We start from the raw sequence: 26,675 nt of genomic DNA, 5'->3' as shown, positions 1-26,675 counted from the left end.
ATTCACAATGTTAGAAGAAGCTCTTCCCTGACTGCTGGGTAGTACACACTGTGCAACACTTTAAACACCCACGGCAGCTTGGATCCAACAGCACTTCCACCACCCTTTGTTTGCTGTGGAGACTGCATTTCCCACCTGTTTGCAATATCAGTTATAAATTTTAAATATTATTTATAAGAGCTGCTTTGCATCTTTCCCCACCTTCTCCCTCCGGAACAGCACAGGTCCGTGTTATTTTTTGAACACAATTAGGTGGGCAAATTTCTCTGCTTTTAGAAGTTACTGCCCTCTTTTTACTTCTCACAAGTGACATGATGTCTCAGACTTCCCCGTGTGACATGGCAAAAGTTGATACAGAGCTGGTAGACAATCCTGACACCCGCTTTGCAAAAATTATTAAGCAGACTTGAAGTACAAGCTCCCCAAAACTGAACATGGGCAATCCTCTTTATCTCAATAACCCGACAAATAGCTGCTCCTGAGACAAGAGATTGTGAATCCTGAAACAGATCTGGGGCTCATGTTGTATCTCCGTCTTGATCCGTATGGGAGAAGACAGGGGAAGAAGCTGGGGAGTGGAGCGGGTGAAATGCCTGAACACGGACTATTTAATCTTTTTAAAAAGGAAGTCCTTATTATTTCCATGTATCATACTTGTATCACACAGGGACATATTTGAGGAAGGTGTGAATTCAAAACCCAGTAAGAGGCAGTCACGACGCTGAACACGCGGTACCGTACATTTCTGTGCCTTTAATGCACAGCACTACAACGCAGCCCTCCCCGGCCCGAGCACCGCACCCCCGGAGTCAGGCCGGCCGTGCGGCGAGGGGCGGCACTCACCGCGCCGACAGGGAGCCGCTCCTCCGCGCCGCCGGCGAGAACAGCACCGGCGAGGCGGCAGCCGCCACCACGGGCAGGCCCTTCTTGCCGCCCGGCCGGGACAGAGGGCTGGGCGCGGCGCTGCCGAGGGTCCTGCGGGCCGAGCCGCCCGGGGTCCGCGGGGAGGCGGGAGCCGACGAGAACATGGCTGTGGATGCGGCAGCGGCGCCGGCCCCGCGCTCCCGCCAGGCGCCCGCTGAGCGCGTCACCGCGGGGCGGAGCCGCGCGGGAACCGACGGGAGCCGAGCGTGACGGGAGGAGCCGAACGCAGCCGAACGTGACCGGGAGGAGCCGAACACAGCCGAGTGGATCCGAGCGCGGCGCGGCCCCTGCCGGGGAGCGGCGGAAAGCCCTGGGCAGCCGTGCCGCGCTCCTGTCCCGGCCCTGAGGGGGTGAATGGCGGTTCCGGCTGCTCCTGGGCGCTGCTCCTGGGCGCTCCCGCCCTCAGCGCCAAAGCGAAACACGTTCAGGTGTTCCTGGTACCATTCCTCACTGAGTTCATGCGATTAGCTGGGACTAAGCAGCTGGAGCAGGGAAAGGCCGGATATGATCAAAAAGCAGCTGTTCGAAGATCATTTCGAATGACTTATTTTCCACTGCCTTATCTTTAAAATAGCCTGTGCATACCTGCGTAAATGTCTAAGTAATTAAATTAATGAATACGCAAAACCATATTCTGTGCAAACCTTGGCACGTTTCACCTCTATGGTAAATAACAACCATGCACCACAGTTATTCTATATTACAGATTTTAGCCTTCCAGGGGAACTAAATGCTCAATGGCATCAGTTTGCATGAAAAAGCTTTCAGAAGGTATGTCCCAATATCTTGAGGAAGAAGTTGAGTTGAATGTATATTATTAACAAAGCGAATCAGTTAAGATAAAATTAACTAAAAATAGAACATTTAAAAACTTTTCAAAAATGCGTTCTTTGACAATAGATTCAGGACTGTCAGGCTTTCTATGCGGACTGTGGTGCCCTATGACTGAACCCAAATGCAAATGAGATAAACTTGAGATGGTTCATCTGGCAGGACTGAAGTATGAGGCACCTGTCAGTGCTTTGTCTTTTTCATTCAAGATCCTTTGGCTATGATTTTATGCAAAAAGCAAAATACCAACATTTAGTGGAGCATCACTATATTGTTACATTAATAGAGTATCCTTCTATATTGCCTTTTTTATACATATGATGCTAAATCATCATGTTACTGTCACTACATCAAGACAAACAAACTAAACCAAACCAGGAAATGCACACACAAACAAGCAAATACAGAAAACTCAGGAGGAAAATTCAAGATGACATCCATATTTCCCAACATTCATGATTGGTGACATTCAAATTATTTTAAAAACAAAGCTCCTCTTCACAGCTCGGTCCTAAAATATTTAAAATGATGCAGCATGAACAGTTATGTTTTGCTGACTGAACCCTATCTGTACACAGCTACATTTCCTCAGGGAATTAGTCGGCTTCCTTTTGCTGTCCCAGCCCTGTAAGAGCTCCATCTTCAGGAGAGAGATACAATTCAACAGTCAAATCTCATTTTCGACACAGAAATAACTTGTACTGCTACCAGTTAGAGACTTAACCAGTTTTTGACTGTCTCATAAATATCCCAAGGAGTTTTTTGAGTGGTTCTAACTTGAATAAAGTCTGCTAACCACTGTATCTGTCATGACAAACAGTTGCCTTTAAGTGGACTAGAGCTCTTGTGTAGCTTTTCACATTTCTCTGTCAGCTGCAATACTTGCCAGGATAACTAATAAACAAAAGACATTAAACACTCATTCAATTCAAGTAATTCCTGTAACCCGTGTAAATACAAGAGGGGCTCATTGGATCTCATATATGGAGAAATCATGCATGAGGATTAATGATGCAAACCCCTCTAAATACATTAATTAATAGTCAACATTGAAATTAAACATTGGGTCAGGAGTATTTTTTGCTTATTGTTAGTACAACATTTGCTTCTAGGCAAATTTTATCTGAGGGTAAAATCATGTCTGGATGTGTAATTTTATTTTCATTCTCTAATACTTTCACTATATTCCATATGGTGCCATTAACGGCACTAACATTTTAAGCTTGCCCAGCACTAGGCATGTCAGCTATTGCCAATAAGGTCTTCGAGCAACAAGTTTTCCTAGCGTGGATGAGTTTTAATCTGACCTGGGAAGATTCTAGCTTTTAAAAATCTTCTTGTGGGGTTTTGCATCTTCAGAGATTCTATTGAAAGAGACTCTTCAATCAGAAACATGAGGCAAACTCTTCACTGCCAAACATATCCCCCTGCAGTTATTAAAATTAATGTAATGCTATTTTACCAGTTGTCCTTGAGAAGGTTGTTTACTAGTTGTTTCTAATAAAGTAGTTAGGCAAAAGTCATAATTTCTATAACTGAAATTTTAATTAACAATGCAAAACTTACATATGCCTTTAAAAAGAACAAAAACATATATAAGGGAGGGTATGTTCTTTTGGATGTCAGAAAGGAAATGAAACTAAAGAAATGGGAAAATAAAAAAAGGGAAGAAAACACATGCAAAGTTTAGATTTTCCTATGTGACTTTATATGGTAATACACTTCCTTTGTCCTTATGTAAAGTCAGTTTTTTCTTTGGTTGCCTTTTTTTTCCATTGGGTTGTTTGTTTTATTAAAGAACTTTCCTCCAACTCATGCTTTCATGCTCTCTAAAATGTGTTTTAATATGTAATTCTCTACAGGAACTGTAGATGGGGCTCACAGTCAAGTTCAGAACACATAATCACATTTCGGGACAAACTGGAACTGGAGGGACAGTGCAGTGGAAGTCAGACAGAACTTTCAGTGTCTTAGTGTCATGCACTAATTTTTGAATTCCAGCATTTTAAGACTACTGACAAGCACAAAACACGAAAGTTCCTTGGAAAGAGAGAGACAATTATATGAAAATTACAAGATTGTCATTTAATTACCTTTAAAATACTGAACTTACTTGAGAATGGAGCATATCTTCATACATTGCATTACAACAAACAAGATTCTAGACAGTCTCAAAGTAACACAAGCAGAAAAATGTATGCACTGAAATTATCTCAGTGTGACAGATATTTTTAAAAGTTACAATAGTTATTAAAAAGCTTTCAATAAAAAGTTTAAACACATTTAAGTTTCAAAAGAATATTTTGTACATTTTGGAAAAATATAACATTTACTTTACACAACTGAAACATAAGTTATAGTCTTTGTAGTTTTTAAGTTTCCATTATTTATGTGTTGTCTCATACATTTTCTTTTAATATATTCTTTTCTCTGGATTGTAAATCTAATGCAAAAGTATCATTATTCTGAAGAAAAGCTTGTTTCTGCATTAGTTTCCTGAAAAGTCCATTTGGATTTGCAAGTAGTTCTTCGTGTTTCCCACATTCAAGAATTTTACCCTGGCCAAGGACTGCAACGAAATCAGCATTCTGAATGGTAGACAGACGATGAGCGATAATTAGGACTGTCCTCCCTTCCATCAGCCGGTCCAGAGCTTCTTGCACTAGATACTCATTTTCAGCGTCCAAAGCACTAGTAACAAATGGGGTGGGGAGGGGAGAGAGGAGATTTGTTACTGTAAGACAGGTTGGTTTTGTATGCATGAGGCTTATTTTGCCAAAATTGCAAACCCTCTCTATTTGCGGTGAAGATGAACTGCTGGAACTGCAGGAAAGTTGTGTGAACATGCTCAGTGCTCACATCCCAGTTACAGGCATTACATATTCTCATATGCAAAAATAAGCATGGAGAAATAACACCAAATTAAGTCAGCAGAAAAAAAATCAGTTACACTGCAAAATAAACTTATCTCTTTCACACTAGGATGTAAGTTTAAAGATACTAAAAAGCCTTAAGTAGACGTTTCAAAATCATGTTACATATTATGAATTTAACTCCATGAAAAATCACAATGTACCAGCCATCCTTTCTGCTTTGCATAAACAGCTTTTATTACAGGTGTCCTAATCAAGTTCCACATTCTAGTAGACACATTCCTTCTTGTGAGTAGAGAGCAAGAAGGGGCTAGATAATGTGTAATGCCATGGAAAGGGAGAAAGAGAGAAAGGGAGAAAGGAAGAAAAGGAGAGAGAGAGAGAAGAGAGAACAGTTCCCAAATCTGAGTTTTACAGGTACATAATTTCTAAGTTTCTATTTCGTTTTCTTCTTACCTTGTTGCTTCATCTAACAGAAGAATTTTAGGATTCTGAAAAAGAAAGTAAAATTGGTTGTAATAACAATTAAACAATATCTGAATATTTATATCAATAGAGAGCAGGATTTATATAGCTTAAAACTCTGAGTACCTACTTCATCAAAAGAACTGAGTGTCATTCTAAGAAATCTAAATGCTAAGAGGACGAAACAGAAGCACTCCTCCATTTTCAGATTTTTCAAACTAAAATAGCAGAATACAATTCCTGGATAACCATTTGAAATATACAAACTAAAGGGGGGAGATGATTTTTAAGGCATTTTTGGCAGCACTGTGGTCAAAAGCTCTATGTTCTTAAGTGGCTCTTTCACAGAAACTCAGCTACCCTCTGCTTGCAGTAGGTCTGCTATATAAAACTGCCTGAGTAACTGAAAGTAACGCAGCCCTACCAAAAAGCAGTATTTCACTCACAGATAAAACACATAGTACTTAAGAACTAGCGTTTGAGAATTTCTCCCAGTTAGATTATTTAAAAAAAAACACCTGCCAGCACTCAAATCCCTTAGAAGAATTCACCGCTGAATTACAGAAAATAACCCAAACTTCCTTGATAAAGTTGAGAGTAAAAACTTTAAACTTTATCTGGGACAGATGGGACTCCATTGCACCCCCAGCTATCCCAGTATATCAACTACTCATTTATTTTTTACAACCTTTTTACTTCCACAACATAAACTCTTTAATCCCATGAACCGGATAAAATGCATGGCTTGAAATACAATCAGCTTTTCAGCATTTGCGATAAAAGAGAACTGGTATAATGAAATTCCTATTAACCTAGCAGAGCTGGGCATGCCAGGATGCTACAGACACCTGTGTGGCTTAACATGAATGCAAACTGCTCAGCATGGATTAAAACTTCCAGCTGAGCATCAGCATCAAACTGCCTCCCTGCAAGGCCAGTGGCTGTCCCTGAACCAAAGTCTCTGTCATTCTGATCCTCAGAAGCCCCCTCAAATGTGTGCAGCACAGATCCTGCTCTGAAGCTAGATCCATATCAATCTTCGAAGAAAAACATGACACTACACTGTGCCTGAAATATCACCTTGTCCCAAATCCAGGCCACCTCCCCTCAAAGCCAAGATAAGGCATCTGAAGTACTAGTAAAGTGCAACCGAGAAAAATTAACCCATGAATGATAGAGATCTGAACACAGATGTGTCATAGATGCTTTTAATAGCACCACATTCTTAAAGTCTTCCTTTCATCCTTGACCTGGGCCATTATACAATGATTTAACATCAGTCTTGGCAAAACTATCAAAAAACATAACATGGCTGAAAGATAGGAAGAAGCACTGACATTAAGTAAATTGTCATTAGTTAAGTCACTCAGCCCTTTCAAACTTCATTAACATAAAAGATACAGTTTTCCTTTTTAAAATATTTTCCTACCTCTCCCATTGAAATACCTCCTGCTTGTTAATTCTTCCTGCCTCCCACCAAGAAGTAGTTCAATTAACCAGTTTGGGTGCTGGCTTACCTTAAGCAGAGCTCGAGCAATTGCAATTCGTTGCTTCTGTCCACCTGGGGGAAAAGAGTCAGTAAATTGAAATAGGAAAACAGATGTCTGGTAATTTTAACTGAACTAGGCCTATGTACTTTAGTGGGGAATGGAGGTGAAGGGTGGGTTCTTCTAATACTTATGGATTCTTTAAAACAGGCTACAGCTTGAAGAAAAAAGTAGTAACAAAAAATGATGGAATTTTTACATCACTCAATCATATCAAGATTTTTCAAAATAAGCAACATAAAAGCGTACCTGAAAGCAAAATGCCTTTTTCTCCAACTACAGTGTCAAACCCTTTTGGAAAATCTCTGATAAAACTAGCAGCATTAGCTATTTCAGCAACTTTCTGAATCTCCTCTGCAGTCACAGTAGAAGGATCCTCTGCACCATAGGCAATATTTTCAGCAATAGAACAGGAGAAGAGAATTGGTTCCTGACAAATGCAAACACATAACTAATATGGTAGATCTGTAATTGTATGCATGTATCATACATTATGTCAGATAACATAAACTGCATTTACAAGACCCCACTTACAATATCCATACAAAGAATATATAAGCTAGAGTTAACTGAATTAAAGACTAATAAAAAACCTCCTCCCCTAACACCAAAATGGACAGTGAAAACCAATTAAAAATTAAGTTGCTTTTTTAACTGACAAAACATAACTCTCCATTCATAATATTTTAGGAAGAGTTTAGGAAGAGGTATGCATTCAAACATCAAAAGCCCTCCCTTTGTACTTTGCCACAAATCATCATCACGGAAGGGAGGGAGCACCTGTCCTGTGAGGGAAGGCTGAGAGATCTGGGGCTGTTCAGCCTGGAGAAGAAAAGGCTCCAGAGAGACCTGACTGTGATGTTTCAGGACTTAAAGGGGGGCTCTAAGAAAGATGGAAACAGACTTTTTAGCAGGGCCTGTTGCAATAGGACAAGGGTAGATGGTTTTAAACTAAAGGAAGGTTGGTTTAAATTAAATATAATGAAGACTTTTTCACAATGCAGGTGGTGAAACACTGGAAGAGGTTGCCCAGAGAGGTGGTGGATGCCACATCCTTGGAAACATTCTAAGTCAGGCTCATTCAAGGATGGGGCTCTGATCAACCACATCTAGTTGAAGACGTCCCTCCTCAATCCAAGTGGATTGGATTAGATGACATTTAAAGGTCCTTTCCAACCCAAACTATTCTATGATTTGCAAAAATGATAGTTCTTTTCTTAAACTTTACACAAATTTTATATTATTATGTGCATTTAATTTGTATTCAAGCTTGCAACAGAGAACTGTGAGATAGGATAAATGATGTACAATGGGAAAATGTCTGAAATAAGGTGAGTCTGTTTAAAAAATAGAGCCACGTTCTTTGCATACCAGTATTGACCTCCTGCTGATATTTTAAATGGAATAGATTATTTCAAAAAGAAAAGTGCTAATGTGCCAACAGGAAAATAATTTTTGCAAAAAAGCTTTTGGTGGCATTATTACATAAAGAAGTTGTTTTGAAATGCAATAAATACTCAGTTACCCTTATGCTTTTAACCAGAACATCAGCCTAACAGTTAATTGCACTATGAAGTATCTGGGGACACAAGGGAATGAACATTCTAATTGATGAAATAGTTTATTTTTAAAACACCATTGACTTAAGGGTCTGGAGGTTGGTAGGAAGGTGGCACTATAAAAGTAAGTGCCAACTGTGCTATATTTTCATGCTTTCCTAATGGAAATTATGGTTTCCTGGAAACCATAATTATGGAATTATGTTTTCCTGGAAATTACTCTGAGCACAGAAGGTCAATTTTTTAAATGGCTGTGTAAAATATGATTGTGTGACTTCTATCAATAGAAAAGGTAATTAAGTGTAAAGATTTTTGTTACTTTCTTCAACAAATTACAGCAAGCATTGTAAATTACACAGTTTATAGCAATTTACCTTCCAGTCTCCCCATGTACACTTTTCTTGTAAACTAACATTTTGGATCTCTGTGATTATGTAAAAACAGACTACAAAATACTGGAACTAGCTCTAAATACTTATTTTTAGAACAAAGCATGTCCAACAGCAGTTATGGTAAAAGGGAAGGATTTCACTGAGAAGCAAGATTATGTCTTTCTAAAAAGAAGGAAGGTGAAGAAAAGCTAGTTGATCACAAAATTATTTCATCCACTTAGATTTTTTTTTTCTTCCTTACCTGACTTACTGTTCCAATCTTTGTCCTCAACCACAGTGGATTTAACTGACGGATATCAAAGCCATCAACAGTGATAGTACCTTAAATTAGGAAACAGTGAAGTCAAGTGTGTTTGACACATACTGACAAGAGTCCAAAGGAACAGCTGAGAATGACAACCCCTGGGCAATTGCATGCTGTACGGGTGGATCAGCAATGCAAAGCTATGCAGGGCACCACCACGAGGTAACCATACATCCCAGAAAGAAACAAGGGCCTCAAGCACAGGAACCCCAACTGTTTATAAAGTTTATCTGAGATGCAAAGCATTAATTGTTGCAAATGAGAGCAGCACACAAACCATACCTGAGATAGGATCATACAGCCGCAACAGAAGGGATACAATTGTTGATTTCCCTGTACCACTTGGGCCAACGAGAGCCATAACAGAGCCAGCTGGAATGGAAAGGCTGAAATCTTTGAAAATTGATGATTCTGGACGTGTTGGATATGCAAATTCAACATCTTTGAATTCCAAAGCACCTCTGAATATGTCTTTGCCTAATGTGATTCCCTCTGTATAACAAAGAATAAAATACAGAAATGTCAACATAAACAAAAATTAGCTCAGCCCTCCTAGAGCTTGCTTTGCAGACACTCAATAGAAATATGTATCTCCACATTCAATCTATGGATAACTGCAAGCCACAATTCAGGACCACAGTGGTTGTATTTCAGTCATGAGTGAATCAGTGTGGTATACCAATCATTCCTGAATGCAATTTCAGGTTGCTCACCAGCACTGAACCTGTAGGTTACCAACAGCAAGAGGGAGAATTTGCATCTTGCTAATACCTGACTACTAACAACAATCACCTCTCATAGAATTATCTGAATTAGTAAACATACTATAAACAATTTAAGCTTTATCAATTAGGAGTAATAAAATAAAGACTGGTGAAGGCCAAAGTCCCGTTACCATAGAACACAAAAAGATAAACATTGCAAATCACTTACTGCCCTTTCACCAAGCCACAAAAGTCACCTGAAGCACCCTCCTCTGAAACAAGAGCAGCTCCTGTCACTGGCATAAGGCTGCTGCTAGGTTTTTATTTTTGCCTTTCAGTGGAAATCATATTTAATAAATTCAAATACCAATCTGAGGCCTAACTCTTAGGCAACAGATCACTGAAATGAAAATTTTGGTTTGTGAAATTTTCCATTAATGAAACCACCATGAATGAACAACTACCAAAGTTAAATAAAACCAGCTTCTTTCTGGAACACAGTGTTTGACTTAAACAAGTATCTTTGTACCATTACTAGAAAAAGCTGATAAATCATTAAGACAAAGAAACAAAATTTCTTCAAGCCCTTTTAAAACCCAGTGATACATATCCATACAAAGCAAATTAATTGGACAGTGGGGCTGCATTCCCAAAAGACTTTGTGAAAACTGGCAGTGCTAGAGCAATACCCAAGACATGTTTGTTTGTGCTGGAGAAGCACAGCTCAAACACTTAATTCTTTTCAGATGCAGCACACAAGTAACTCCCAACCAACCACAGCACAGGGTAGCACATGCCAATGTTTGGTTAAACAGTAACTGTGGATAGGAAACAAAGACACCTATCAGTAGCAATCAAGATTTCACTAGTTCTGCTCTTTTCTTTTCAGGTTTCCATTTTTTCTCTGGGCTTTCAGTTTAATGTTAGTAGCGTTGGAATGGAAAAGGCAAGAGCATACAATTCCAGATTCTTTCCTTGACTTTAACCTATGGACATACACATTGTAATGTTTCCACAGTAGCCTGTAAACCTCCTTTTGGGAAAAGAAATGTTTTTGCTAAATCCTGTGTCAGCAACATAATCCTCACTATTACCCCAGTAGCAAGTAATCGCTTAAGTCTCAGTACCAGTTATTGCACAGTCTATCCATGGCCTGAAACACTGAATCTACTGCAATACAGGAAGTCTGTTACCACAAGTCCTTCCTCTATATATCACTGTAAAAATATCTAAAAGCCAGGCACTTGTCTCTTGTCTGGATTCTAGACACAAGAAAAAAAGACATTATTATTTGTTCCTGAGATATCTGCCACCAGCAGCAACCAGAGTTCTGCAAAAATAAAATCTTGCCCCCACAAATAGGGAAGAAATGTGGCTAGTATTATTGCAAGGAGAAAGGTACAAATCACTCCAAAAGCAACACCTGCTGTAGCTGCACATCCACACTATCTCAAGAAGTCTCCCTATCAGCCCTACCCTTTACTTCCATTTATTCCCCAGTCATGCCTCAGTCCTGATTCCCATGACAGAACAATTCAAGAACTCAATTTAGTATGTGTTTCTGAAAGGCCTCAAACTGTGTTTGCAAGTTAGGATTCAAATCAACATGTGGCTATGGGCTGATTTTCACTGGAACAATACGAAATGTTTAAGCTTGCAATACTCTTAATGAAAACCATCTGGTTTTGAAAGCATCTCTGATCATTTCTCAGCCATTAGAGATGAGCATGGTAAACTGTTCAGTAGAAATATGAGATACAAGCCATCTCAGAGCTCCTCCCTCCTCTCCTTTTTCTTCTTTCCACTCCTTTTGCTCTAAAGCTGAATCAAGAGGAAGCAGTGATGATTAAAAAAAAAAATTTCAAAAACCTAGAAATGACCATGTCCTCTGTCACATAAATTAGAAAGTAACATGATTTAAAATCATATTCTGAATTAAATAATTATTTTAAAATAATTAAACCAAAGGTAATTAATTAAGCTAAAATTTTGGCTTCTAAAATTTTTTATTAAAGGAATTTTCCATCATCTGTTTTGTACTTAGGTAAAGTCAGAAGGATTATGACTTTATCTAGTTTATTTGAAAAGAATATGAGTCAGTACTACCTTTAAGTGTTACATACACTCTTCTTAAGTATTGCTGACCCATAAGAGAAAATCAATCTTTAAACAATAAAAAACCAAGAACCTACCATTAAATGGAAGTTGGGGCTTCCTTTCAATAAGTTCCCAAAGACGTCCACCAGCACCAAGACCTTTCATTAGCTCAGAATAAAAGGAACTTAGACCTAAACAAAAAGCAATGGAAGATATAGAAGAGATCAAATTAGCATTAGACTTTTCAGCAGCAGCATTGAAGGATCAGATGTGTAAAGGATATTTTATTCCAACAAAGTGTTAAATGTGTTAAATCCTATCTAGTCTCATTTGAGAGCTGCCAACAACCCTTATTCACCATTCTTATATCTGTAAAACAAAACACTCTGAAGAAAAGAAAGTGTTAATACTCAGCTTATGTATGCCCTTTTTCATTCACCTGTCAGGAAGAACAGCATCCAACTTTAGGAAAATGGCTTTGCATTCAACCAGCTATATTCCCAGATCATTCAGTAGAACAGAGCATTCTGAATGCTCTTCTTTGTCAGATAGGTTTACACTGAGTCAGCCACAGTGGAGAGAGGGTTGAAGTGATGCTTGAGGAGGTGTGCGGAGAGTGGACAATGGAAAGAAATGTGTCTCCCATGCCAGAATACTTCAAACAGTACTGGAGAAAGCAGAAGCTAAGGACAAGGTCTGCACACAGTACTGCGTCCCAGCTCTTAGCAGCTGTGTGAATCATCTTGAAAGTAGCTTGGCTGAAGGACTTTCCAGCTGACATAAACACAGAAACCAATACAGAACTAAAAATGGAGTAGTACATAGATAGAAAATGTCCAATTTCTTAAATTTTTGTGTGCCTTTCAAAAGAAGGACACTGATTTCATGATCTTTGAATTCCAACAGAATAAACATACTTACACTGTGAAGTGCTTACAATGTTAAGAGTTATTTCAGGAGGGCAGAAAACCCAAGGTGCATATAAAAACATGTATATCTAAATCTATCTATCTATCTAAATATATATATATATATATAAAATGGATTTACTGGTTTATTTTTGCAGAGCAAGAAGCTCAGCTCAAAGTCACAAGTCTGTAAGTGCAGGCAGGGTGTTTCATCATGCTGCTGCTGAGGACTATCTGAAAGTTTGCAACACTAGCCATGGCAAGAAGCTGTCCTCTTGGAAAAAAGAGCCAAAGCACCAAATCCTAGAGCAGGGCATGGCAGGGGAAGGCATAAGCCTCACAGAGAAACTTCAAACTCAAACACTGAGGTTTGCAAATTCACAGCCACTCATTAAAAAAACCCTATTATATAATGTGGACAGCAAATACAAATTAGAATATGTTTTTATTTTTCATAACCCGTGTTCTGTGTTTGGAAGAAAACATTACAAACTTGCAACAAAGAGGGGCAAAGTCACAGATTATGCAGTGAACTTCACAGTTGTTCCATTGACTCACATATCTATCGATGACAGACAGAGCAGACTTAGCACTTGGAAGATTTATATGCCTTGTAGGCATCTAGGGTAGCAAGACACCTCTGCTTCAGAGTTCCCATGAAAATGAGCTCTGTGCAGAACTACATGCTACAATAATCTGAACTAGAATTTATAAACATGTTTTTATAGTGAATAGAAGTTAATTCAATGATATTTTTAACACTGCTTCTAATCTTCATTTATTTAATATTAGCTTGCCCCGTGTTTTCAAAGTGCCAGGTATGTCTCCATTGAACAAACTTCAATGATTTAAGCAGAGAAGAAAGGGGGATGGTAGTTGGAATGGGTGCCACTGGAATTTTGATATACAAGGAAGCAAGTTTGTTAAATTTTTCCGCCAAGTTCATCTTTGTGCTCCCCTGATACCAGGCCTAATCTTATAAAAGAAAAATACGGGCAAGCTGCATCGCCCTCCTAGTCTATCAGAAGTAACAGACCCACTTTAAAGAAGAATGCTTCTGAGCAACTTATCTTCATTTTTGCCTGTATGCAGCCATGAAGACAGCTCTGTCAAAAAGATGAACAGCTTGTTGCTGGGCCAGTAGATTACAGAGTGTGGGCTCCCAGGAGGAGTCAGTGAGTAAGGAAAACCAGAAGGTTAGCACCGAGTGCAGCATTCTGCTGGCACTTTGTTTACTCTTCCAGTTGAGGACACTCTATACTGAATTACAGCTAAATGCTACATGCCTTTCTAAATAGAGTATGCTTAACATAGACCCACATATTTTATTGCTTTACACAATACAGCAAGTATCTTAATTTAGATGTAAAGAAAATTAAAGTAATATATACTGTCACATGCACACATTGAAAAAACCTGATCTTTCTTCTGGGGAAAAAGAAGGCTAATATTAAGTTATAGATTATTATTTTCATTATCTCTTCAGAAAAAAAAGAATAATTATGATTTCTTGAGAAGTTCATTTGAAAGACTTTTTAAGAAAGTCAGATTGTTTAAGAGCTTCTTCCCTCCCACCCCTATAATGACTGTAATGTTTTGAAATGAAGAAAATCTAATTTCCCATTCCATACCTCCAATGCTTATGCCAACCCAGAAAGCGTACATTAGGAAAGATGAGAGTTCACCAACTGTCATGTAGGCACTGCCCATCAGTAATCCTCCTTTGTATAACACTGAGAGGACAATTAAATTCCCAGAAAGGCCAGTCTAAGGAAAAAGGAAAAGGCAGATTTTGTCACATACATTTAAATTTCATCCTCTAAAATGTGGTTTCAGAACTTTCTTTGTAATGAAAAGAACCCTCACACTATAGGTTTATCCAGACTTTTGGAGGGCTGAGGTAAATTCAACAATTCTAACGTAAAGCCAGCCAACAGCCAGCAAGACATCCAGTGGTACCGTGCTATCCAATAAGAGTTTAAAAACCAAGCAACTCTTTTTTGCCTTTTTTTTTTCCCCAAGGTGGAAAGGAACACTAAACATTATTCTCAGCCATCATCACCAAGGAAGAATTGATAATCTGCAGCTATCTTCCAGTTTTGGAATTCAATTAGGCAAACAGTTATGGAAAAATCCAAGCCTCCCTTCCCTACCTGCACACTCCCCACCTTTCTATGCATTGATGCTCCTCTCATTGGGGAGCCAAAACTCCAATGCTGAGGGTAGAAGGAGGTTTCCACTGGTTTAATTCCTTAAATAGAAGGTGTAGCCCAGATAAGTAGTCCGCAGCAATAGGGCGTGGTGCAGAAATAGAGGCTTAAAGTGACTTTATCATACCATTTCATCTTGAGATGCAGTTTCATAGCAATTTAGACTGATTTAAGTCCAGTCTTCCCACAGTTTTATGTAGGTTCAATTTATTCTCAATCATTAACTTGCAGATTTTTAAGTATCATTGGGAGTTTTAAAATAATTGACACTTTGCATAACATGGTTGGCTTACTTTCATTAAATATACTTACTGCTCCGAAGAAGCCTGCCCGAGCTAGTGCCTCTTTTTTAGCCAGCTGTAGCACATAATCAACTTTATTTGTATACTTCTCCATTTCAGCCATTTCTTGCCCAAAAGCTCGAACTGTTCTGATGTTTCCAATACGCTCTTCAGCTAACTGCATTGAAACAAAGTACAAAACAGATCCACAGAGACATACAATTTGAAATGCTCACATTACAGAATATCTGAAAGTTAAACCAATATCACTTCACTAATCTTCACATCTTTGGATAGCACTGGAAAGTTTCTCATACCTTCCTCTCCCCATCCCAAACCCTTTTTTTCAAAATTTTATTAAGTTAAAAGAAAACTGCATGCCCAGGCAGTTTAAAAAAACCTCAAGATGGTCTGAAGTTCTGGCAGACAAATATAAAAGTGAGGTTAAAAAATACAGTGAACAACACCCATAGGGAAGTTACTATTCACAATATGCAATAACAGTGTGGGAAGGGAAAAAATAAAGTATTCTGTTCCATACTAAGTCACTAAGTCATACAAAAAAGCCTGCAGTTATTTCCTAAAACAATTCCACTCATTTGATTAAAGCAATGCTGGGAATTAATTTAGCCCAGATACTCATGTCTCATTTCAACTCAGTATTTTAATTTCTAAACAGCAAAGTATTAATACTAAAATACCTCAATTGCAACCAATTACATTAAGTTATTAATGGACATTGTGATGGTCTTAGAAGAAACAAATTCCCCTTTTGTAAGTAAAAGTATGATACCAAAATATAATTCTCCTTCTTTCATCTCCCATTCAACCTGAAAATTTGAATGGAACGCAACAATTGCTTGTCCACATGAAGTCCCACACCTCATTTACAAAGGCACCAGCTTCCCACCAACACAGGAAGGAAGACAAACAGAAGAGGGCTAATTTTCCTTTTGCACAGTTCTACAAAGGACATCCCAAGTTTAAAGCAGCTGACAACTGTGGCTATTTTAACTACAGCTTTCCTAATTATTTCTGTGCTTTATTATGTTTCCCCACCATAAGCCTTGGAGGAAAATGTTTAAGAAGCAGGTCCCATAAACATTCAAGAGTTGACAGTAAGGTCAAGCATCAGGGATGCATTTCAGAGACTGACCTGCCAGCAAAGGAAGCATTCAAGCTCAAAAGTAATCCAAGAAAAGTGGTTTGCAAACCCAGGTACCAACTGACACAGGACTTCATAGGTTTTTTTTTTATGCTCTCACAAAACTAAAGCCTAAAGTCTTTGTGATGTCTTACATTTCCAAATTCTCAAGGCCTGGTTTCTCTGTATGATATTACGGACAAAGGAAGCATGGCTGTTTTTGAGATCTGTGAGTAAGTGTTATAGACATTTACTTTTCATACTACTCAGGTGCAAAACTACAGGGTCAGAACAACTGTCTTCAGAAAATCTGTAGCTTTAGAGATATTAACCTAAATACCTTAGAGCAACTTTAAAGTTAACTGGAAAGGTTACCTGTGTTGCTTCTGCAAGAGAATCTTGAGTCATTTTAGTAAGCTTTCGCAAGTATCTGCCATAAATCACAGCCAGGACAGCCAAGGGTGGCACAACGCTCAGTACAAATGTAGCAAGGCTAGGGGAAACAAAAAACTAGAAGAAAAAGGTACTGTCAGAGTTTAGCATTCAGTTTAAAAATAATCCCTGGAGTACTGAAGTGCAACTTCCCTTGCTACTTTTCTAAAACTAGTAGGGATTTAGTGCTGCTATGCTTTTATTTATCACATTTTAATTTTTTTCCAGGCAAAATATCCATTCTTCCACAGCATTTGGGAGGTTAGAACAAAAGATTATAAACAAAGCCATTTGGATTTCATTTCAAGCTTTCTCACTGGTTCACTGTGTGGCCTTAGTCAAGCATCTTAACCTGCCAGTAAAAAGGCCCACCAGGAAATCTCTTGGTGATGCTGAAACACATAAGTTATTACACAGTTTCTGAAGTGTTTTCACAACTATTAAATAGATGGTGTAATAAAGAAGCTCTGAGTAGAGAAATATTATACAATACTTCTGGGTAACCGAGAAACAAACAGGAGTCACCAGTACTCCCTAGCACCCACGAATGGGTGGAACACAGTAGTTAATTTATTGCTGCAAAACTTATTGCTTGTAATGATCATCATCAAAGCACCTAAAGAGGTTCTCTTCATAAGATTTACTGGCATTAGATCTAATGTGCTTTAATTTCTACTTGCTTTCTGTATTGAAAACAAAAATCTCCAGAAAGATTAAAAATCAACATAATTGAGAGGCTTTATAATAATATCTTCTTTCTTTTCTTGGCAAGCTTTTATAGTCCACCTCTTACAACCATCTCATGGCTGTATTTTGGAGCAGAATGCATTATATAAAGTTATCTCATTTTATCTATGGCAAGATAAAACCTTAGACTCCCTTTGTAAGGGAGTACAGGAAGCCATTCTTATCAGCAATTCTTATCAGTGACAAAATAGTAAAGCTTTAAAGCTTCATAGTAGAAACTTAACAGTTTCTAATAATGACAATATTGGATGCTTATTTTTATGAGGAGAGTATATGCTGTCTGTTTTTAACTCCAGGTAGACAGCAGAAATTACTACACCTTCATTTAAGATAATTGCAACCAATGCATAAGCATAAAAAAATTAATGCCACAAAAAAACCTTCAAGAGAAGTCAGACGTTCATGTAATCCAACTGACCACCAAGGAGCATTAACTGAAGCCCTGCACTGAACCTTTCATTAACAAGATTGCTACATAAACATATTCTTTACTGACAGACTAAAGCAGAAAGACTAATGCTTGTAAAAGTCCTTGGCGTTAATTAGATATGCAGTGCTGCCTTTGCTCACCTAGGCTTTAACCAGAATCAACCAATGTTAATTTTCTATCAGGCCCTTCATACCGTATTTTACCTACAAACACAGGAATGTTATCACTGATTTTAGTATCTTCAGTAAGAATGGAATTCAGCGATTTGCCTACTACATTTTGCTTGATAACTTTGGGTAGCAACAGTAGTTAATGCCAGTCCGTCATCCTCCAAATTTTGCTTGTGAGTAAACATCAAATGGTTGGCTACCAGCATTAGCCTATTGCAATAATCTCTGCATCTGTTGTAGATAACCAATGAAATACACTTGTACCGAAGAGCACACAATTGTTCCTGGACTGACTGACACTCACCTAATAGAACTGACACAAATATGAAATTACAAGAAGTGTCAAGGAAATAAGAGACTACCATACCATCATTCCAACCCCCACAGATGCCTGTGCTCCTGCCCTGAGCCCATCTGAAAGGTTTTCAGTCACTGAGCGGCCCAAAAGGGCTGTATCTGAAGATAAGCGGTTTATCAGCTCTCCTGTTCTGGTCTTGTCAAAGAAAGCTGTTTCTTGCTTCACAATAGAGGAGAACATGGTTGCCCTCAAACGTTTCACAATTCTTTGCCCTGTCAAAAACATAAGTCAGTCAAGCATGACACAAGAGACTTTACACAGTCACCAACAATATAAAAATCACAGCACTGAACAAGGCACATTACAGAGAAGAGAGTCTGGTAAGATGTGTTAGATGAGATCTTTAAGATCTCACCTAACAGTAAATAAAAATGAGCAATCATTCCAGCACACTTATCTTTGCACTATTAGTTTATCTTTGCTCTAGTTAAAAAAAGCTACTGATTCCAAAATCATCTCTTGGCCATTGCCAAGAATTTGTTTAAGAATATTAAATATCCTGACTCTGAATAAAACAAGATTGCCCTCAGTACCACTTTTGCTTCTGTTTTTACCTGCAGTCTGCATGAGGTAGACACGAGTAGCATTAGCAGCAGCACCACATAAAAAGATTCCACTCAGCAAGGCACACAGGCTGGTCAAGCTGTCAGTGAAATCCTCACTGGGATTTGTATAAATAATGTCAATAACTTTCCCCATAAAGAAAGGGGCTGACATGGTAATGACACTGGAAACTGCCAGAAAGCCAACAGCAGCTGCAAATCAACAAGAAAAAGGAAAGTTATTCTGAACTTACAAGATCGTTAATAGTACAAATGAAATTATTTTTCACTTGAAATTTCTATTAAGCTTGCAAGTAACAATTGAAATAATCAGCACTCTTTAGTACCCAGTTCTGTTTTAAGCCACTGTATAAATTAATGTAGGGAAGGCACATTTTAAGACTCTGAAAAACTTCTGTATACAATAACAGTCCTAGAATCACTTCTCTTGTCTAATCTTCAACAGTACCAAAGGTTAGTTTTTCACAGGTAATGCCCTTAGAGAGCATTGACATTTACCAAATTCTCACACACAAACCTTTAACTCCTGCGTGATTTGGGTTTTATTACTCATGATTATCACAGTATGGAAGCTTCCAGTTGTCTGTTTTTGAGATAACAAACCAGAAACCAAAAAACCCCACAAATTTTATTTCCTCTTAACTGATAAATTTTTTAAACATTCATTTCGTTTTACTCTTTACTATTGATGGCCTAAAAGAAAAATAGTTTAAGTCTTAATTAGAAGTACATTTGCTGATGAGCAGAGCTCTTGAATTCCAGTTGCAGGATCACCCATGGAACAGCCTGTCTAGATTTTGAAGGTATATCACAAAGTACAAAACTCACACTGGACCAAAACTTAGCCTTTTGAACTTAAATTTGCTGAGAAATTTCTTGAGCCAAGAACAAGTTTAATTCTAAAAAGGCAAGCCAAGCTTGGAAGGCTGAGAGCTAGAAAAAAAATCACATCTTAATTGAAAACTGAACAAACTTGATATGAAAACCACTGAACCACAACAAACAATGACATTTATACAGCATCATTTTCCAAGAACCAACCATACACTTAAAGCAACCATTCACAGGATTGCTGCAAAACTACTACAAATAATGCCTTTGAAGACACAAACATACTGTGCTGAAAGTCCTGAGCTTCTTGTATCACTTCTATGACAAAGACAGCAGCCAGCCTCCCTAATGCACACTGCTGTAAACAGTATTTCTAACACCTGACACAGATGATTTGATGCCTCTTACTACCTTCACACATGTGTGGAAAGCTTTGTTTCAGTTTTAATTGAAGCGTAAACACATCTGCGTATTCATAAGGAAGAATTCAGAATACAAAAGTGCATAGCTGCAGCCTGTGCTTCTTAGTCAAGACATGTTTGCAATCTTTCCCTTGCGTTACAGTCAGGCCAGGAAGTGTGTGAAAGATACAGGATTTGGATCTTTAACTTGAAGCTGTAGAAAGTATAAGAAACTTTCTGATGCAATCTTATTGATCTATGCCATAGGCACATCTAATCAGGATATTACTTATTAGCTAAAAAATTCATGCATGACCTTACTAAGAGGCTGGCAACACTGGTGCATTCAAGCTGTGAAGCAGCAGGAAAAAATCCAACAAAACCCAGGTTATTTCCTGTCAAGAAAAGCTGGTTTGTCTCCAAGGGAGCTGGAGATGGACAAAAGCATTGATTATAAGCACAGTACTGCATGGCAGCTCCATCTCCATTAGTCCAGACAAACAATTTCTCAGTTATGGATGGAACAGTACAAATGGAACTGTAGATATAAATATTCACAGAAGGAAGAGGACTGCATAGCTAAACCTCCCATGTGTTTCTGTCTAGTGACAGAAACTGGTTTGAATTTATCTTCAGCCCTTCTCTATTTCAAACTAGCACAGGTTTCACTGCAATTAGTTCCAATAGCCTTAACTGAATGAAGAGCAAATACTAGTACCTAAAGCAAACTGAAAAATACTGAACTAAGCAACATACATGTCTTTATTAATTTAATCACAAATCTCACATGCAAAATAAAGTTCTCCAATTGAAACTCTCACGGTGATTATAGCAGCAGACCAACTAGAAAATAGCACAGTTGCCAAATGGCTGCTCCTTTTTGCTTCTTCTAAAATGTTGAGTAGTTGAAAAAAATAGGAACCAGCAAACACTCATTGCATCGCCTCCTTCAGAGGAGCTGTCATGGTGATAACTGGCTGAAGGGAGGAGTTCAGTGTGTTCAGCAACCAGATATGAAGACACTCCAGTGGCACTGAAGGTTGTTACTGATAGAAAAAAAAAGGTCAGAATAAACTCTATAGTATCAGTTTCACCTGGCTTACTTTGTTATAAAAAAAATTACATCAAAAGAAGCTTCCAAAACACACTCTTATTTTTTTTAAGTATTTTTTTTTGGTAGGCTATGAAATGACAATAAAGGAACTGTGAGGCAGACCAGTGGAACTTAAAAAAACAGGACTTCAAAGTGGCAACAGGAGCAACGACAAGGAAAGTTGGCTGCAGTAGCTGAGCAACCCTCTTGGAAATGTTAGGCAAACATTTTGCTAATCTACTTGCACAGAAATCCAGATTGCTGCACAAAGTTATGCCTTTATCACTATTAAGATCAACACACTCTGTTAAGGCTGACCTGGGCCTGCTTCTTGACATCAAACCTGCAGCTTCCTTTGAAAACAAGGCTGCCAGCTGATAAACCACGATGTTTACAAGCAATAACTAAGGCACAGCTATCAGAAACCTCTCTTCAGAATGTAGACTAAGACTCCAAAGAGTCATAAATTAATTTTCTACAAACAAAAACAACACCAAGACAGTGAACATTTCTAATTATGCTGGTTCTTACCAGAACAACCTTTTCACCCAGTATAACATGTGGAAGAGTATGAAGACAAAATATTTGCAAGCACATTTGGTGATGGGCTGTTCTGAAGACAAATACATAAGGATTTTACCTCAGATGAATTAAGATCATCCAAGTCAATCAGGGATGAAAAACATGAGGTATTGATGAGCTTTGGATTTGTAACAAATATCCTTACACCAATAACAATGAATGACTGTCCTTTTCCAGTTATCTGTGCAGTTTTATTTAATATGTGGGGAATTTTTAAGCTTAACACTGACTGTCTTTCCTCAAGGGCATTTGGAGTAATGAATAAAACTTACCACATTATTATACGCATTCATGAAGATTGGGCTCTTCAGTTGTTCTTTTATGGGAGAGAGATGCACTGGTAAATTTTACATTTGTTGGTCAAATAAGGTTCATTTCCTTTTGGTGGACCCTGGTCCACAATATTTTTGGGTATCAACCATGCAAAAGTATCAACCCTGCAAAGAGTCAGCTTTGCAAATACTTACTAGAAGATAAAAATCTTTTTCCAGAGTACACTGTGAGCACTTAATGATGATGTTCTATAGTTCTAGATTAGGTATGAGTGGTTTGATTTTCTTTCTGTGTTAAAGTAAATTCATGCATAACATCTGCACTGCATCTGTTGTTATGCAAGAACCTTTTAGAACCACGCTCCTAACATTGTTAAGAACAACTGTGTTACTGTGCTCAGAAAAAAAAATACAGTTCACGAAATGCTAGAAAGTAACAGAATAACTCCAGGTTTAGAGAAGAGAGTAGAGCTTGGTTTTTTATCATGCATTTAACAGTAAAGCATTTAACTTGTTCCTTTTTACCTTATATAGAAGACAGAGATCATGTCAGACCAACCTAGCTATTATTTCTTCTGTCTCCACAGTTCACACAAATAATGCAGCAACAACACTCCCCAAGGAAATTAAGGTCTCAGCGCCTAACTGATCACAGTGATAAGCAGCTACTGTTTCTGCAATGCCTTACTTAAGAAGCTTCGTTAACAGTTCACCACCAGTTTAAAATACACAACCGTCACCAATTAGACACAGAAAAACAAACTTTCTGTGATAAAGCTACAAGGTTTCTTGGACCTTTTGTGAGTTTCATACCAAACATTGACAAAAACAGAAGAAAAACTAGGGGGAGAAACAACAAAAAGCGCCTAGCCTGCACATGAGAAAACACTCAATATATACACATATAGGAATTACGATTTAAAAACCACAATTGCCTTCTAAAAAAAAAATCAAAGTGCATCACCTGGTGTAATTTTAAAGTAAAATAAAAGCTGATTATGAATAAGGTAATGCTCTATCTTAATTGAAATTTTAATCTATAGGAAAGCAGGTATTACAAACTTGCTAAAAATTACCAAATAAAACTTAAAAAATAACATTTCTTGAATGCCCTTAAAGAACACCTGTGTACCAAACAAACCTTCTTACTTTCTTACACAGAAAGTTTTAGAGAGGGAAGGGCACGCTTTGCTATGGGATTAAAAATTTCAGAGTTCCTTGTGCTTACTTTTCAATTCAATACAACTATTGTTTCCTTTGACTGTGGTTTGGATAAAGTGCAACAGACAGATTCTCACGGGGAGAAAACAAGGAGGCAGGAGAATATAAAAGGGATTATTTTGAAAAGGCATTTTTGTGGTCTCACACACAGAGATCAGGATTTAATACGGCCCTGTCCTCTTCCCCAAGAACTGAATTTAACTGAAGATGCAGGTTTACCTTACCTGACTACACCAGGTCGGCCAAAGAATTCCTACAACTACTTCTCTCCTTTGTTAAACCTGGGAGGTATTACGGGATTTACAACCTCCTAATCACTACACAAAACGACGGTCACTAACAGAGTGAATTCCCACCACACTATTTACTACCACAGTACCATAGTATAACAGTCTTTTTACCACGTTAATTGCAAACCACAATATTTAACACACATGTCCCATTTAAAATATATTCATAGCTCTACCTCACTGTAGAAGTAACTGGACATGGAACATATTACGTTGGTACTTTTTTTATTTTTTTTGGACAGTATGACACTTGATACATTTATTTTCATTCCTAGGTGCCTCCAGAGAAGCTCCTGCAAGAGGTGCTGTGTGCAGAGCACATGGCTTCCTCCTGAGCCACTGGATGGTGAAGAGGCCCTGCACAGAGCAAGTAGGACCTTCTCCTCTGGTACCAATCACAAGGGGAGCAGGTCACCTTCACCTCTGTACCTGCACCTCACCAGCTGGGTGAAGCTAGCCTTGCTCAACTTCCTCATAAATCATCCTCTGCTCCCACTGTCTTCCTCTGTCCTCACAGCAACCACTTCACCTTCTGTGACTGTGAATTACAAGTGCAAGGAGCAGACAGACCATCATGGCTCATGCCATGTGGAATGCCAGAAAAGGTACACAGCACTTCACACTGGTACTGCTACTCCCCTGTATTACCAGCCACTGGTTCTATAAAACACAAAAAATCTGGAAGAACTCAGCCTTCCTGCAGAACTAAACAGCACCTGTAGCCCTCTGAAGAGAACTCACAGCATTTGCTTAACGGTTATATGGACCTGAAGAGGAAATTAAATGTTTTACCCTTGGTTCATTGTTTCATATAGTGAAACCATTAACCTTCCTCTTTTTTTGAGTGGAGAAAACCCAGACATACTAGCTTTTTAAGGACTAGTTTCTCAGTACAAAGCTGCAACAGGAACAAAATGCAACCTATTTTAACATATTTTAGATACAATGGGTAGATGCAATTTCCCTACAACCACCTACAATGCATTTTATCCTTATTTGTTGTCCCTGCACTCTACTATGACCAAAAGCATTTTCCCTATTAGCTTTTACATCATCCCACCTAATTACAACTGAACTACAACTTTTCCCTTAAGCAGGATGCCAATAAAGAAGAATCTCACACAAATTCATTCCTCTCCCAGAATGAGGACCTACTGAACTGAAAAGCAGTTATTACATTTCCATATTTTTTTCATCCTCATTACTTGATATAGGGTTTTTTTAAACTTTAATTCAGACCATTTTATTATCTCAAAAGACAAAACTGTATGTGGCTGGTTTTTAGTAACTGTGATAGCTGATTACTTAGATAAAACCATCAGCAAACTGCACAGACTAAGGATACTTTGCTCTATTTTAAAACGTAATTACAAGCAAGCATACCATACTCCATTATAAACAAGCTGGCAGCGAGTGCCCAGTAAAGTGAACTAAATTAAATTTTCAGTTATTTAGAAGTCTTGGGTCCTAAAAGTCATCCTTAAAATAACTGATTTATATACTTGATTAAATTTAAATGGGAAAACCACAGACTTTTAAAACTTCATTGTAAAGCCAGCAGGTAGTCAAAAATCTATAAACATTCATTTGGATCCAAATTATGTTGGCTATATAATACCAACATGTAATGAAACTCTGTAAATATCCACTGTGAATAAAATCTTGTGCAAAGTGCTTTGTATTCCACAAACCACCTCTTTATGTGTCCATCTACCTCGTCTCTCCTCTCAAACACCATTTACTCATTCCATGGGAACTACCTAAACTTTTACAGAGGACTACAAGGCCTCTCACTCATGAGACAGGGCATATGTTGTCTGCCAATAAAGATGCCTTAAAAAACCCAAAGAACACAATGATTTGATATTGTTTTCTTACTACCAGCTATTATCATATTAACCCATGAGAAGAAATGTCAAGATAAGTCCGTTTATACTCTGTTGAAAGTATCAGTGTTAAGGATGCAATTTCTACAACTACAGTGTTTTGGTTTCACCACATTGACACAAGAAGATAAACAATTTTCAAAACATCTTACTAAAGTTTTAAGCAAAAAAATAATTGGGGAAGAGAATTTCAACTTATGAAAAAAAAAAATATAAACATATCAGGTTCCCCTTTTTACTTAATTTCATGTAGTCTTGGGCCCAAATTTATTGCAGGCAGATAGCGAAGCCAGCGCTGAACACTCACAGAGGCATTAAACAAATGGAACCGAGTTCTGTTAACTTTCAAAACTTTTGCCTTCCCTTCAAAAACCAGCAAATTAAGAGATGGCAAAGTGAGAAGAGGGGGAGAATGTATGTTTTTCAGCTTTTCACACGTATGGAAGGCTCGCTCGGAGATTCCGGGCTGGGCTGGGATGCCGCCAGCAGGGCCGGTTCTCCAGGGAAACACGACCTTCTCCTTCGCCCCGGCGGCGGCCGCTCCGGCCGCGCACCCCGGCCCCGGCAGCCCCTCCGGGCGGGGCGCCCGCCGCACCCTCCCGCTCGGGCAAAGCCCCGGGGCGGCCCCGGTACCTGTCAGTCTCCAGCGCTCGGGGTGCGCCAGGGCCAGCAGCCTCCGAGCCTCGAAGCGCGGCGGAGCGCCCGCAGCCCCGCGCGGCGGCTCCGAGCCCGCCGCGGTGCTCAGGGAGCGCGGGGCGCCGCCCGCCGCGGCGGGGAGGAGGCAGCGGCGGTAGGACGGGGAGCCCGGCGGCAGCAGCGGCGGCGGGAGTGGGAGCGCCCCGCACCTGCCGGGCGGCAGCGGCGGGGCGCGGAGCCCGGCGGCCGCCCGAGCCCAGGGGGGCGGCGCCGCCCGGCGCAGCAGCGGCAGCAGCCAGGGCAGGCGCGGCGCGTAGCCCGCCATGCGGCCGGCGCGGCACCCGAGCTGCTCCTGCGGTCGCAGGTCCCCGCCGCGCGGGTCTGCGGCGGGAGGAGGAGGAGGAGGAGGCGCCTCCGAGCCGCCGCCGCCGCCCATGGGCCGGCGGCCGGGAACCCGCGGCCGCCCGGGCCCGGCCCGGCCTGCGGCGCGCTGATAAGGCTGCGGCTGCCGGCCTCCTCCCGGC

General features: G+C 39.3%; 2 protein-coding genes across 2 annotated transcripts in view; both read right to left on the bottom strand.

The window, feature by feature from the left end:
* Positions 1-1,044, bottom strand: part of NUP133 (nucleoporin 133) — a 30,729-nt gene extending 29,685 nt beyond the window's left edge. Inside the window, exon 1 of the mRNA XM_033055992.2 lies at positions 844-1,044. Coding sequence (XP_032911883.1) covers positions 844-1,028 — 185 coding nt within the window. The 5' untranslated portion in view covers positions 1,029-1,044. The remainder of the gene's footprint in view (positions 1-843) is intronic.
* A 2,775-nt stretch (positions 1,045-3,819) lies between these two features.
* ABCB10 (ATP binding cassette subfamily B member 10) lies at positions 3,820-26,476 on the bottom strand. The gene is made up of 13 exons (XM_033055823.1): positions 26,149-26,476; positions 18,931-19,131; positions 18,386-18,588; positions 16,615-16,749; positions 15,127-15,273; positions 14,236-14,371; positions 11,792-11,887; positions 9,178-9,387; positions 8,833-8,912; positions 6,890-7,070; positions 6,611-6,654; positions 5,085-5,119; positions 3,820-4,446 (listed from the first exon to the last, which is right to left on the bottom strand). Exons 1-13 carry the CDS (start codon positions 26,474-26,476, stop codon positions 4,155-4,157), a joined length of 2,088 nt encoding a protein of 695 aa, XP_032911714.1. The 3' UTR covers positions 3,820-4,154.
* Between the last annotated feature and the right edge of the window lie 199 nt (positions 26,477-26,675).

The sequence above is a fragment of the Catharus ustulatus genome, chromosome 3, assembly GCF_009819885.2.
Source record: "Catharus ustulatus isolate bCatUst1 chromosome 3, bCatUst1.pri.v2, whole genome shotgun sequence".
Classification (NCBI taxonomy): Eukaryota; Metazoa; Chordata; class Aves; order Passeriformes; family Turdidae; genus Catharus; species Catharus ustulatus.
The sequence above is the reverse complement of the archived record's forward strand: the minus strand, read 5'-3'. Positions and strand labels throughout refer to the sequence as shown.

What these genes read in the sequence shown, in the direction of transcription:
- ABCB10 (XM_033055823.1), bottom strand. Translation starts at nt 26,476, where the DNA reads ATGGCGGGCTACGCGCCGCGCCTGCCCTGGCTGCTGCCGCTGCTGCGC. An exon ending in CGAGCGCTGGAGACTGACAG is followed by an intron (nt 19,132 to 26,148) that starts GTACCGGGGCCG and finishes GTTGATTTGCAG; the next exon opens with CTGCTGTTGGCTTTCTGGCA. An exon ending in GCTGTATGATCCTATCTCAG is followed by an intron (nt 8,913 to 9,177) that starts GTATGGTTTGTG and finishes TCCTAATTTAAG; the next exon opens with GTACTATCACTGTTGATGGC.